Source organism: Panthera pardus, unplaced genomic scaffold (assembly GCF_024362965.1).
Source record: "Panthera pardus isolate Hobbes unplaced genomic scaffold, ASM2436296v1 HiC_scaffold_20, whole genome shotgun sequence".
NCBI classification, from domain to species: Eukaryota; Metazoa; Chordata; class Mammalia; order Carnivora; family Felidae; genus Panthera; species Panthera pardus.
Window position 1 is genome coordinate 83,521,192 of NW_026526766.1, and position 15,516 is coordinate 83,536,707.

At 39.8% G+C, this 15,516-nt stretch overlaps 1 protein-coding gene and 1 long non-coding RNA gene across 5 annotated transcripts in view; one reads left to right on the top strand and one right to left on the bottom strand.

Moving 5' to 3' along the window:
- The window catches only part of SCAI (suppressor of cancer cell invasion), a 152,314-nt gene that overhangs the window by 55,303 nt on the left and 81,495 nt on the right, over positions 1 to 15,516 (bottom strand). For all 4 annotated transcript variants that reach the window (XR_002072907.2, XR_002072906.2, XM_019421160.2 and 1 more), the window contains exons 4-6: positions 4,330 to 4,425; positions 3,713 to 3,799; positions 2,563 to 2,661 (exon numbers count right to left, since the gene is read on the bottom strand). Coding sequence is in view for 2 of the 4 variants with exons in the window: in XM_019421160.2 (XP_019276705.1) it covers positions 2,563 to 2,661; positions 3,713 to 3,799; positions 4,330 to 4,425 (282 nt within the window). In the remaining 2 variants the exon portion in view is untranslated. The remainder of the gene's footprint in view (positions 1 to 2,562; positions 2,662 to 3,712; positions 3,800 to 4,329; positions 4,426 to 15,516) is intronic.
- LOC109250177 (uncharacterized) lies at positions 1,781 to 14,161 on the top strand. Its single transcript, XR_002072913.2, has 2 exons — positions 1,781 to 2,030; positions 13,907 to 14,161. It is a non-coding gene; the product is annotated as an uncharacterized LOC109250177 (long non-coding RNA).

Here is a 15,516-nt window from a genome sequence, read left to right on the forward strand (position 1 = left end):
TCTAAGCTACCAGACAGTTCAGGAACAGGCCACAGCGTGCCAACCCCTGTATTAAATAAACATACAGAAGTAGGTGGATGTATTCTATTTTGGAAACCACTGTGTTGGACTGCAGCAAAGCACAGATAAAAAAGTCAGTGCTGTCCACTTATACACACGAGAGGCTGTCCCAGGCAGGCCCACAGCCCACTGCCTGATAACACATGAAACTGTAGAAGAAAAAAATCCTCCAATGAATCACACTGGAAAGGTCCACATCACATCCTCCCAATAAACACTACTAGGAAGCGCCAAGGTTCTCAAGTTTAGATTCACGTTTCCCACAACGTAAAACTTCTAACACTGTCACCGCTGAAGTTGACATCACGATCCTTTTGACAAAGTTATTCTGGCACTCCAGAATTGTAGCTTTGTCCAGCCTGCCAGGCCCACTAGTTCTAAAACACTGACTCTTTATATGTTTGCCTGAGACACTATTTTCCGAGGTGGCTAACTGCAATGTGTCCCCAGGCTTCTGGGTACTCAGAAACTTCACCATCCCCACGTCTAACTCCGACCAGGTTGAGCCTTAGCCATTTGCAATACTAGTCAGGGTTTGTGGCTCCTAGGACAAGTGATTATGTGGCAACGTCTCCTCTACTAAATAGGACAGGCCCTTGGAATGAGCATTTGCTTATGCTTAGTGACAGGCAGTCACTTTGGTGACTGCTGAAATGTACCGTGACTTCTGGCTTTAACAGTCCTTAGGTACTGAGACAGTGCAGAGAGCAGTTGCCCTTTGAGGAGAGATTTTTGCTTTTAAGGCAATTGTGAAATTGTGCAATACTGTTACTTCTTAGTTTTAATCAACCAGCTGTTGATTTTAGCAGCTGTCACTAATAGCTACCCTGACTGTCTCCCTGCTCTGTATGAAATAAGAAACAAACAACCCTACCAACTGAGTAAAGTCCTTCCTAAGGTACAGCGAACAAGGGCAAGATTTTGCACACAGGATTGTCCTTTGATTCTAATTTGGTGGCCTAAGGCAAGAGATTTTGTCATCCTGGTTCCAAATAATCCTGCCTCTGTTCATCTGCCTTGCTCTAGGAGGCAGCACAGGAAAACCATTCATATGTGGCATTTGCTATTAGGACAGAAAATGATTTTCATAAATGAAACTGCTGGATTTGAAGCCAAGGGGCCCAAGGCCAATTTCCCTTTGAGTGAATTAGAAAATGCAGAAATGTGAATTATACAAGGTGTTTCACTGTTGCTTAAAATAGTTCTTTCCTTATATGTCTTTTTCATACTGAGAAGATATCATATAGCCCTTCTGTGTATTTTTAGAAGTAAAACTTATCTCACCAAGAATTCAGACAAATTGTACAACATGAATAGAAAGAAAGCGGGTGGGAGTCTGATGAAATATAACTGTAGTGAAAATACGTGAAGGAAACCATAAGAAAATCTGAAGGAGAGGTGACTGACGGATCTTCTGATGGAAGAGTGAAGCACGGTGACGACTTCGGGGGGAAACGGAGAATCTAGCATCTGTGTGCCTTGCTTGTATCAAGCAACCTCCTCTGGACAAGCCTGAACAGGATCTGCTAGGGAATGAAGGGGATTTACAAGAGTGGGGCTTTCCAAAACATGTTGCTGTTGAGCTGGAAGGCTTATGATAGCCAAACCACAAAGTGTTCTCTAGAAAAATATGTCAAAATTATGTTCTCTTCTACTGCTAAGAGAATATAATCTTTTCACTGTATAACTGTGAGTTCTGTTGCCGGTAGTAGGGAGAACATTCAGATCTACTATGCCTGAACTTTCTCTTCTAACAATTCCGGGAATACTAGTCACGAAGATTCTCCAGCAGAACCCTGACTTGTTGAGCAATTCGTCTTCATCTGGAATTAACATCACAGTCTACCTGGGCCCCAAATATGTCTGTAACTCCCATGAGAAGATAATCCTCTGAAAGGAAAAGAGAACACCTGTATACCTTCTTTTCTTTCTTCTTCTCCCACCCAAGCATCTACCACACTGCCAGATATGTAAGTGCTCAATAGATTATTATTTGGAATGAATGATTTCTATCTGATTTTTTTTTCCTACAGCTATGCAACCGGAACATAATGGGTTTATCAAATACAACGTAAACTGCACCGGCAGCCTTTTCTTTAGTCCCACGGACAGCTGTCAACAGGCTTCTGAATGCATATGAATTCAAATTACCCAGGCTAAAAAGGACAAAGGTTATCAGCGAAGCCTCACTTTGGAGTTGTTTCTTTTCTATGAGAATTTGTGTGGCCTTAATCTTTCATATAGAAACAATCAACTCCTTCTTTGTGCTCTGACTCCACTCAGGTATTGTGACATCTGCTAAACATATATTATAACATTTATTGCTTTTAGGTAAGCATACCTCTGTATGCTTAAGAAGGCCTAGTACATTGTAAGGCACTCAATAAAGCCCATTCAAATGAATAAAAGTTATAAACCAATGTGTGCTTCTCCGCATAATTTCCACACAGACTAAAAATTCTGAGTGTTTTCTCTCTTTCTAAAAACATAGTAGGTGCGTACCTGTCCTCTTTATTGACTTGAGAATAATATGACCTCTGTCTGATTGCAGAATAGAAGGAGAAAGCCTCATTCAGATAGCTGGTCTCAGATGTGCGTAGGCTATGGGAAAAAAAAAAATCTTCATATTTGACAGTGTCTCAAACCATTTATGACGAATACTTGTTTCATTCCTCTGCTATTCCTCTACACGAGGGGATGGGAATGACTAAACTAAATTTGAATCAGCAAAGCAATCATCACATCACCCTTACAATGTGTAAAAATAATAGTAATTAAAAAAAAAAAAACAAAACCTCTCCACTGGTCCCAAGCCTTTTTTGATGGCAATCCAAAGTACATATTATTTTCGTTCTTTGAAGGGATTCTCCAAACAGCATTCCACCCAGTTACATCTTTCATGACCTTCCCCAAATCCAAACACAGTCATTTGTCCTTTGGTTCATTTCTTCAGTTTTTTTCTCACAGGACTCAGAAATGCGCTAATCAATGTGAACCTTCAGAGGGCGATGTAGTCAGTTCTCTAACATCTTTAGTTTTACAAGGGACTTCTTAAGAAAATATTCTACCCGAAAGAGTGATTTTAACAGGGGAATGATGGATGGTATCTCAAAAGACAGGAAGAGGAAGAAGTTCTATATGGTCCAAGCTTTTTATGGTATAACTGATATTACTTTATGAGACCTAGATTCCTAAAAGGAGTGCTCTTCCTTGCTTGACCCATCACTAAGGATATAATCAAAATTATCTTTATCTGCTTCACAAAACCTTTTAGATATATCCTACAAGTATGAGTTTTAAAGTATTCCCCCCAAAACCACTCATTCAAACATACAAGTTATGTATTAAGATTTAAGTGAAGCCATTAAGACCTATGAATTCATTTAGTATTTATGCTTTATCTAAAACGGAGATCATAATCATTTAAGTTATAAATGCGTCTGTCCAAATAAACTGTTTGGAAGGTAAGCCTTTTAAGCAAATAATGTTACTTGGATTATGGAAGATCATTTCATAAGACTGTTTTGATTACTATGATCTGGGGTTTCATTTGTACCTCCTCAGTTTTCCCTCCTACCAAGTAAGTATACTTCTGCATGCTGTGTTTAAACCAGGATAACACTTTATTTTTTTCCATATGCAATTCACTTACTAATAATGGTAGTATAGCTGCCCAATCTTAGAAGCAATTTCCCCTATTTGCCACCGCTTCAAGCCATACCGATTATCCAAGACTTGTCTGTTTTACATAGGAGATAAGAAAATAGAAATAAGAGACTATAAATTCCAAAAATAACCAAATCTGTAAATTTAATAGGATAAAATACCACCCAATTCAGAATTCAAATTCATGAATTTTTCATGAGATTTCAACATCATCATTCAATTAAATTCAAAAAGCAGTATTAAATGTCTATTTAAAGTAAGTTGAAATATGAAAAGAAACCGTTCTGAGCTAAGCTCATGAAAATTAAAAGCAACACCCCCAAATAGCTTTGGCCAATAAACAACGCCTACATTAGAATGAAACCATGAATCAGCCTACCTATGTCACAGTTAATCTGAACCATTTCAGATATGACACTGTCTTTAAAAATCAGATGAGAACATTACATTTTAAAACCTTAAATAAAAAGGAAAAAAATCAATTCATTTTCATTTGCGTCATGAAGAGGAAATATATTAAAATGCACCAAGAGATAAAAAGGTCAAAAGTGGGACTAATATAAAATGGACCTTCACTCTCCTGTAACTATAAAATTCCTTTACCGATGCTGCTGCTGGAACTTCCAGAGTTTGGTGTAAACATCAAAAGTTCTTCCAAAATAGGACTGCCACTGCTTCTGCCCATATTGTGGCAAATCTCTGTAATACAAACAAACATGTATTAAATCAATTTCTTATGCTATTTGGAAATTAGGTCTTGTGATGGTACAAACTGGATATATTTAAAACATTTGCATTCAGGCTTTCTTTTACTTAAGTTTATTCATCATTGAAAGAGAGAGACAGAGACAGAGACGGAGCACAAGCAGGGGAGGGTCAGAGAGAGGGAGACACAGAATCTGAAGCAGATTCCAGGCTCCAAGCTCTGACCTGTCAGCACAGAACCCGACGTGGAGCTCGAACCCGCAAAGCGTGAGATCATGACCTGAGCCAAAGTCGGACACTCAACCCACTGAGCCACCCAGGCACCCCCAGTCTTTCTTTTAAAAAAAAAAGTAACAATTGTGGGAGTGGAAATGGTTCTATAACAAGAGCTCAGGACATGTTCTTTCCTATTCTTCCCTCCTACCTCTGTTCATCCTTAGTCTCCTTTGTAGATGTCTGTTCCACGAGGTTTCTAGCACTCTCTTCCCTCTCCCTGGCTGATATTATTCACAGTCACTTATAGACTGATAATTCCAAATGTTTATTATCTTCATAGAAGAACTCAGCACTTTGAAAAACACTCCACTATCTAGAAGTGGATGTGCAGGTGGTATGGTTGTCCTCAATTCTTCTATCCTCTCCCTATGGGTGACACTATACATCCCTGTTCTTGGCCCTGGTGACTCACCGTCCACCCCTTAGAGACAAACTCTTCCCTGTCATAAGGAACACGGGCCTGGCCTTAAGACTTGCTTTGGCCAGTGAAATACAATGGCAAGTTACCCACACCATGTCTGAGAAGACGACGTAAGAGATACTACATAGTTCAGCATTTTTACTTCCCAACAACCTAAGACCAAGATAGGGCTGTTCCTCAGCCTGGAACACAGAGTAAGACACACTTAATGGAGCCTCAGAACTGAAGACATCTTATAGCTAACATGGGAGCTAGAAATAAGTCTCTACTGTACTAACGCACTAAAATGTTGAAGTTGTTACGGCAGCCTTATTGAGAAAAAGCCGGTACAGAAATGGATACCAGGAATGGGCTATTTCCATAACAAATACACAACATATGTAACACTGGCATTGGAATTTAGCAGCACCAAACCGTTACTGAAGGCTGGAAAATGATGACACATAGAATACAGCGGCAAAACAGCATCTGCCTGCAATCACTTGGAAAGGAGATGAAGTGACTAACTTACTTACGGATTTATACAAAGAAACCGGGAAAAGTATGTTACTAGCCCTGGATGCTATTAGCTGCACTTAACAAAACATGAGAAAGATGAACTCAGAAAAGAACTAGCTACAAGCAGGGTTGAAAGGAAAAGGGATAACCCACGAGTTCCAGAACTTTCAGAATTGAAAGATAACAACAATTTCTAATGCATACAAGTAAAAGATACAATTGAGAGATGCTGGCTATAAATGCCACTTACAACTGAGTCTCACTCTCAGGGCAAAACCTCTTCATTAAAGCCCAAGAATAAATCCATGAGGGACACCTGGGTGGTTCAGTCTGTTAAGCCTCCTACTTCAGCTCAGGGCATGATCTCACAATTCGTGGGTTCGAGCCCCACGTCAGACTCTGTGCTGACAGCTCAGAGCCTGGATCCTGCTTCAGAGTCTGTGCCTCCCTCTCTCTCCCTGCCCTTCCCCAACTCACGCTCTGTCTCTCAAAAATGAACATTAAAAAAATTTTTAATTAAAAACGTCATTTTTTTAATTAAAAAAATAAATCATTTGACTTGACTAATATGACAGAACTAGAATTGCAGTCATCAATTTTCCCTTATTCTTGAGACTCGGCTCTATTCTATTGGTTTTTCTATTTCCTCATTAACATTCTGTTAATTATTACAGCTTTATAAAAAGTATGGCATCTTTCTTCTTTTTAAGGAACACCACGGCTGTTCTTGATTCCCTGTATTCGTCCATGACCTTTAACATTAGCTTATGAAAGTTCTACCAAAAAAAAAAAAAAAGTCCTAATGGGTTCTAATGAGACCTCAATGAATCTAGACATCCATTTGGAGAAATGCCATATTAAAAATAATTTTTAGTGTTGGGGCACCTGGGTGGCTCAGTCGGTTAAGCATCTGACTCTTGATTTCCACTCAGGTTATGATCTCACGTGCGGAGCCTGCTTGGGATTTTCTCTCTCTTTCCCTCTCACCCTGCCCCTCCCTTGCTCACACTTGCACTCTCTCTCAAAATAAATAAATAAACATTAAAAAAAAATAACACAATTAAAAGAAGTAACTTTTAGTGTCAGTAGTATCTCTTTCCATTTATGTTGAAAATAATCACTAAATTTTACAATGCTTTGCACAAAGGTCTAATATTTCTTAGTTCACATTACTACAATGTCTCATATTTTTATTGATTTGTGAAAAGTGTCTGTATTTTTTAAGTTATGTCTTTAAATTATTTTTTGATGGTGGAAAGTTTCAGACATATACAAAAATAGAGAATAGTACAATGAATCCCCATATACCATCCCAAGCTTCAGAGATAATAAATTTGGGGCTGATCCCTTCTACCTGCGGTTGTCAGATAAAGTGTTTTTGTTTGGGGGCCCTCCACTCCTTTTCATTAATCTACCTGTCTGTGGTAATATAACTTTGTCTAAATCAATACCCCTCTGATCACCACTAGCACTATTTTCAATTAAGAAAAGAAGGGCAGGCTATATTTTAGAATGATCCCTATAACCCAAATGTCTACTAAAATAATTAAAATAGAGAAACACTGAAATGTCCCATAGTAAAAGGAGAGACTTTTAAATATAAATTCTCTCATTTAACCTAAGTTCAACTTGTATAAAAGAAATCCTTTATTATTATTTTTTTAATGTTTATTATTTTTTTGAGAGAGAGCAAGTGAGCGAGCAGGGGAGGGGCGGGGAGGGGCGGAGAGAGAGAGAGAGAGAGAGAGAGAGAGAGAGAGAGAGAGAGAGAATCCCAAGCAGTCTCCGTGCTGTGAGCACAGAGCCCAACACAGGGCTCAGTCTCACAAATTGTGAGATCATGACCGGGGCTTTAATCAAGAATGTAACGCTCAACTGACTGAGCCACGCAGGCATCCCAGAAACCCTTTATTTATCTCACATAAGTAAGTAAGCTGAATGTTCTTGGTAAACTATACTAATATATAGAAATTTGAGGTAGTATTTTATTGTTTGGTTGTTAGGGGGTGGAGGGAGAAATCCTTCCAGATTTCATACATACACAGTATTTGTGTATACAGGCACAGTATTTATCTTGTTTTGTAATGTCAACTTTTTCACTTAATATACAATTAACATTTTTTCATGTTTAATATAAACATATGTAGCACGGTGTATAATACACATACATATTTGAGATTAGAAGAAAGAGACCCCCCCACACACACTCACACACAAAGCTGCTATATATTTTTTAATTTACTTAACAAAGGATACATAATTTCATGGAAATAAGACAGCTACAGAGCAGAAACAGATATAGCTTATGTTTGTAAAGCATTTCTCTTTTTTTTAATTTTTAAAAATTTATTTCTTTTGGGAGAGAGAGTGAGAGCACAGGGGAGGAAGAGAAAGAGAGGGGAGAGAGAATCGCAAGCAAGCTCTGTGCTGTCAGCACAGAGCCTGACGTGAGGCTCAAATCCACAAACTGTGAGATCATGACCTGAGCCGAAACCAAGAGTTGGGGGCTTAACCAGCTGAGCCACCCAGGCGCCCCTGTATAGCATTTCTCCTGCCCCAGTCAGGTATCTTGCTATTGGTGACACTTGCCCTGCAATTAGACAAGGTATAGTTACTACATATAATTCTACCAAGTGCTAAGTACTACAAAGGCCAGAGAATGTGATGTGAAATATGATTTCTACAATCAAAGAGCTTATTATTTAGTTAAATAGAAAAGACTAACACACGTACAGAAAAAGAAAAAATTGCACATAAGTATTAACTTATATGGTACTGAATAAAAATAACGGAAGACTGTAGAAAAGAGATATATTGGAGGGCTTGAGGAGTCAGGGAAAGCTGCTGAAAGAGAGAGATATGGATACGCAAAAGAGAAAGAAGAGATCATCAGAGAGAGAGAGAGAGAGAGAACTAAGATAGTATGTAAGAGGAACAAAGGCAATTATCAGCTAATAAAACCGTAGCCAGACCTCATTCATGCAACTGTGGACAGCTAGTGGTGGATGGCCTCCCTCAGACATCTCACCGTTGCCTGGCTGGCAGCAAGGGTGCTGGGTCATGTGTTTCTCATCCAATAGGCTAGCTTAGTTTCCATGAGGTTGGTTGCAAGGATCCCAAAAGCAGCCAAAGAGAGGGCGGCTCTAATGTGCATCGTTCTCTTTTGAGTCTTTGCATCATGTTTGCACCACCCCATTGGCTAAAGGAATCGTCATGGCCAAGCCCAGAGTCAGTGTGGGAGGGGATGACTCAGGGGCATGGATACGAGGAAGGGAATGATTTTTATAGGCAATCTACCACAGAGATCTTACATTTGTTTCTTTCTTTTTCAATTTTGAAAATAATAGAAGTCTCTTTTAAAACAAAAATGCTATACAGTATATAGAGTAAGAAGTAAAAAATACCCTATTGTTTTCCCCCTCAATTCTAGCCCCCAGAAATAACCACCATTAAGGATGCATTTTCTATGTACATTTAAGTAAATATGTGAGTTTTTCTATTATTTTACATAAATGGGATCAAACTACATATAATGTTCTATAACATGCCTTTTCACATGTCTTTTAAATTTAATAATATGTCAGGGTTTTTAAATACACACATAATTATATCAACATTCACTGTATGCAATAAACAAATTATTTAACCAATCCCTTCTTAACATTTATATTGCCTCTAGTTTTTCCCTGTTATAAAAATGCTGCAGGGGCGCCTGGGTGGCTCAGTCGGTTGAGCATCCGACTTCGGCTCAGGTCATGATCTCACAGTCTATGAGTTCGAGCCCCGTGTCGGGCTCTGTGCTGACAGCTCAGAGCCTGGAGCCTGCTTCCGATTCTGTGCCTCTCTCTCTCTCTCTCTCTCTCTCTCTCTCTCTCTCTGCCCCTCCTCCACTTGTGTGTGCTCTGTCTCTCTCTCTCTCTCTCTCTCTCTCTCAAAAATAAAAACATTAAAAAAAGAAACGATAGCCAAGTTACGGAAGCAGCCCAAGTGTCCACGACTGATGAATGGATAAAAAACATACACCATGGAGGGGCGCCTGGGTGGCTCAGTCGGTTAAGCGGCCGACTTCGGCTCAGGTCATGATCTCACGGTCCGTGAGTTCGAGCCCCGCGTCGGGCTCTGTGCTGACAGCTCAGAGCCTGAAGCCTATTTCAGATTCTGTGTCTCCCTCTCTCTGACCCTCCCCCGTTCATGCTCTGTCTCTCTCTGTCTCAAAAATAAACATTAAAAACAATTTTTTTTAAATGCTGCATCTCCCTCTCTCTGACCCTCCCCCGTTCACGCTCTGTCTCTCTCTGTCTCAAAAATAAACATTAAAAACAATTTTTTTAAATGCTGCAATGAACACCTTCATACTAATAATTTTGAATAGTTATGTGATAATGAGTAAAAGGTAAATTCTGTAAGTGGAGTTAATAAGTGAAAGAAGATATGCATTTCTCTACCAGATGTTAAGACAACAAATAAAAACGCAAAAGGTTTCCCTACATGAAATTTTCAGGTATATGTAACACAAATGAGCTCCTGACTGCATTTTAAAATCCATTTCCATTATCCTTATGATAAGGAGAAAGTCATATCAGATTATAGAAATAGGTTAACTACAGACACCAGTTTCCACATTTATTGCAAATTTTCCTCTTTTTTAACGTCTCCATGTACCTCCAGCGAGAAAGAGCTAATCAGATATTTTAAAATTGAAGTTGCCGCCAGAATCTTTAAGACTCTTATCATGTAGCTGCTGCTAGGAAGACTGTGTTATTACATAACAGCATTAAGTTGCAACATCACCATCACCTCCACGGGAACTGACAACTCTTGGGTGCTTCTTTACCGATACTGTGTGAAGTCTTTAGGCAAATTTTCAAGGAAGCATGTGCTTCCAAGTTCTTCCGAGTTTCCCAACTGACAGATTTAATAAACCTCAGTAATACATTCTGTTACGAGAGAAAACAGAACTAGATACAACTCAGTGCTTTATGTCATGACTATGTATATAATTTCAAGGGTTCAGCGTAAAGGGCTTTAAGGAAGGGAATTTTGTATGAGGGCTGAAAGCACATAATTGGTGATCCAAAAGGCCAAAACACGTAAGTTGTAGTCTACAAATATTTTCTTTTTAAAAAAAAATTTTTTTTTAACGTTTATTTATTTTTGAGACAGAGAGAGACAGAGCATGAACGGGGGAGGGTCAGAGAGAGGGAGACACAGAATCCGAAACAGGCTCCAGGCTCTGAGCTGTCAGCACAGAGCCCGACGCGGGGCTCGAACCCACTGACCGCGAGATCATGACCTGAGCTGAAGTCAGCCGCCCAACCGACTGAGCCACCCAGGCGCCCCAATATTTTCTGATATAGCTATGAACAATGCTGCCCAAATTCTATAGTATTTTCCTCAAAATAATTTAGAACATCTGCCACCCCAGCCATAGGGGCACCTGGGGTGGCTCAGTCAGCTGAGTGCCAGACTCTTGATTTCGGCTCAGGTCATGATTCCAGGGTCGTGGGATTGGGCCCCGCGTTGGGCTTTGCAGTGGGCATGAACTCTACTTAAGATTCTCTCTCTCTCTGCCACTCACCCCACTTGCATGCTCTCTCTCTAAAAATAAACAAACAAATAAATACATACATAAAAATAAAAACAAAAACTCAGGGGCACTGGTTGGCTCAGTCGGTTAAGAGTCCAACTCTTGATTTCAGCTCAGGCCATGATCTCGCTGTTACTGAGTTTGAGCACCTGCACTGTAAGTGCAGAGCCTGCTTGGGATCCTCTCTCTCTCTCTCTCTCTCTCTCTCTCTCTCTCTCTAACTCCACGCTCGCTCAAGCATGCACATCCTCTCTCTCTCTCTAAATAAACAAACTTTAAAAAAAGTAATAATTAGAGGCACCTGAGTGGCTCAGTTGGTTAAGCATCCAACTTTGGCTCAGGTCATGATCTCCTGGTCTGTGAGTTCAAGTCGTACATCAGGCTCTCTGCTGTCAGTGCAGAGACTGCTTTAAATCCCGTCTCCCTCTCTCTCTCTCTGCCCCTCCCCTGCACATTCTCTCTCTCTCAAAAGTAAGTAAACAAACATAAAAAAAATAAAAAATACAAAAATAGTAATAAAAAAATTAAAACGCAGCTATACAGACAGGAATTTCTTTTTCAACACAGAGTTAAATTTTTGTTTAACTTCCTAAAGGCTAAGTCCTGTGACCACCCCTTCTCTAATAAGACCTATCACAGAAGCTAATATACATACCACTATAATTTGATTAGAGTCTAAAACTAACTAAGGTATTTTATAAAGAGGTTTAGACAAATTCCTCTACTATTCAGAGCTTGACTATGGTTTTAAACTCTGAATACATCATTTGGTTATTAATACTGATGTCAGAGATGGGAAATTAATGGTCCATAGAATTAAATTAAATGGGGCTCTGTGAATTATCCTGTAAGCTAAGTGACCTGATATTTCACTTTTTGCAAAGGCACCTATGTTATAAATTGACTGCTCATATTCTTCTTCCAAAGCGTTAGTAGAAATTCAAAGTATGACACTTATCTCGCTCCTTTTTTTTAAAACCTCAACTCTACCAACGAAAGTTCAGAGACTACAGTAGCGAAAAGTGTCGTGCAAATGATTAAACCTGGTTCTTATCTCAGAGATGTTTCCAATGTAACGCTGAGATGTCAAAACTTAGGAAACCTCTTCTGGGTTTCTACAAATCAACCATCCTAACTAAGCGGAATTAGCTAAGATGCTGACACCCACCCACGCCTGACATCCCAGCCCAACAGCCACCTTTCCATCCTCACGTCCGTCCTCCCTGTGGCGTGCTGCTGTGCACCATGTCCACCATCTTGGAATTCTCTCCTTTCTGTCCTTCCTGTTCTCTTCTACTGGCTTCCCTTTCCTTAGTCCCATAGTTAAATGTTTGGCTTCTCTAGGGCATATATGTGTGTATGTAAACACATTTACACACACATACACACATACACACACGTACACACATGTACACACACACACACACACACACACACACACACACACTAAGGATCAAGGACCTTAAGCGAGTTGTCTGGGAACTCATGACCAGTAAATTGTTGAACTACGATTCAAATTCAAACCTTCTAACCCCTAATCTAATGTTCTCTTCTTTGCACCATAAGGGAAAACAATTTAGATTTTGATTCAACATTAGTAATTTCTTCTCTGTGAGCTCATTCTGCTCCCCAGGTCATGGGATGCAATTGACCTCCAACAAAGCTATGACCAAAGCTGTAGTCAAAGGCATAACTCAACTCCTCTGAACAAGGTTTTCAGTCAAGAAGCACAGTGTCCCATCACACATTCTTGTTTACACAGAGAAGACTGTATTACATACAGTGACATCTTTGTTCTAATCCATGCCTCTGTGTTCATTTGTACGCCAGACAAAATTGTGTTCAGGACTTGCAAGGCCAATCAGCAATTCCTTGTTTTAACACCGGCATGTTTGTTTTTTTTTTAACCAACTGGCATACCTGGTTTCCAAATTTAGGTTTAAGAATCGATCTGTGAGTTGGAAGGTGTTGGGGGTATCCACAGGTCTAGACAGTTAAGGCTGAGTGTTTCCTTTGGGGAGGATATCTTAATGATACCACTATGTCAACTTTTTAAAATTTTATTTATTTTTGAGAGTGAGAAAGAGTGCACACACACGTGAGCACATGTGGGAGAGGGGCAGAGAGAGAGAGAGACAGAGAGAGAGACAGAGAATCCAAGCAGGGTCTGCACTGTCAGCACAGAACTCGACATGGGGCTCAGTCTCACTAACCGTTGCTTAATTAACTGAGCCACCCAGGCATCCCAACTCTTTTGTTTACTGAAGAGGGAGAAAAGCTTTTTTTGAATGAGAGATTGAGAAAAAATGCACAAGAGTGCTTGATTAGGTAGAAGGTGGACATTCCCTTTATCTCTGCATCCTGCTCCCATCGCTAGCCCTGTACCTAGAATGGTGTGGGCACACAGAAAGCTCTTAGTACATTGCTCCATTCCTAAGGATGGTTTATGAATTTGAATAACTTTGAATAATCACCCTTAGTTTGAATTTAGAAATGCCAAGCCAAATAAAGCTACGGAATGCTGTCCTCTCCTCCTGTGAACCAGCTCCAGGGGAAGTATACAAAATCTTACACTTAGAAATACATTTATTTTCCACTGGCCCCTTGCGCATAGAAAAAAAAGGTTGTCAAGTTTTAAAGTCCTCTAAGGTGTTGCTGCCTTGTGCCTCCAAAGGTCTGTGACTATTTTGTAGGTATGATGTTACCCAAAGGAGTTCTACAGATGTGGATTTCTCAGAGAACCAAGAAGATGAGTGCAAGAAGCCAGGAACTGCGTCATTCCTACATCATTAGAGTATTCTCCTGTGTCACCTCCAGAGAAGAGGCTATCAGAGCTTCCCTATAAGTTTTGGGATCCTTACTCCTACACTAAGGAAAAACTTCTCTGAGGTAGCACTTCCCAAATTAGAACCCATTGTATTAACATAAGCCATTGCTTATCTGCCAAAGTTTTGTTTTTCTCATTTATGAACCAAGAAAATAGGTGCTAATGAGGTTGTTTTGAGGATTTAGTGAAATCTATTATTCTTAAAATCTTTCCTTTTTCTCTTTACACTACGCCTGGAAGATCTTAGAAGATCACACACAAAAAGACAAAAACAAAACAAAACAAAAAAAGCAAACAGAAATACCTTCCCCCTTACCAATCCCTGGTCTAACCCACTAGCAATTATAAAGGTGAAGATGTGTCGGGGCGCCTGGGTGGCTCAGCTGGTTAAGCTGAGACTTCGGCTCAGGTCACGATCTCACGGTTCATGAGCTCAAGCCCCGTGTCAGGCTCTGTGCTGACAGCTTGGAGCCTGGAGCCTGCTTCGGATTATCTGTCTTCCTCTCTCTCCGCCCCTCTCCTGCTCATGATCTGTCTCTCCAAAATAAATAAAAACTTAAAAAAAAAATTTTTTTTAATAAAAAGGTGAAGATGTGTATTTTTGTTCCTAGCCAGGCCTGACAATTAAGATCTTAGAAAACGGTAACTTTTTAGGTCAGGTTATACTGAACTTTGATAGTCAAAAAGAACTAATTAGAAATATACTCATCTATTTTAGTGTTTAAAATTTTGGTATATCATTTAAATAGCTGATTTTCTGGATTCTGGGGAAAGGACAGCAGCATAGTTTCAGCTACTCAGGTACATTCCAAAAACAGACAGAAACATTAGATAACAAAACCAAAACCCCAAACAACATCTTCAGCAAAAGTAAGTGTTATGTCACTTCAAAATTCAGATGTTGAAGTCCTAACCCCCAGTACCTCGGAATGTGCATTTGGACATGGGACCTTTAAACAAATATAGTAATTAAATTGAAACAAGGCCTTTTGGGTGGGCACTAATATAATCTGACTTGTGTCCTATAAGGAAGAGATAAGGACACACACAGAGACACCAGGGATGCGCACATATGGAGGGATGACTAGATTTAAGTACACAGTGAGAAAACAGCCATCTCCAAGCCAAGGAGTGAGGCCTCAGAAAGAGCCAACCTTGCTAGTACCTTGATCTGGGACTGTTAGCCTCCAGAACGGTGAGATAATAAATTCCTGTTGCTTAAGCAACCCAATCTGTGATATGTTGTTATGATAGTCCTAGCAAACTAACAGAGTAAGTAATAAAGTATCCTTCAAATCCCCAAATACAGGTGGGTAGGGACAAATCACCAACAGCCAAAAGACCTGCAGGCTATTGGCATCTGTACAGGAAGAGACAGAAGAAACAAACAGGGACATCTGATGGACCTGTGAAGAAGAGAACCCCAAAACAGCCAGTATATATTCTCCAGAAAGCACAGCGGATCATTTTGTGAAC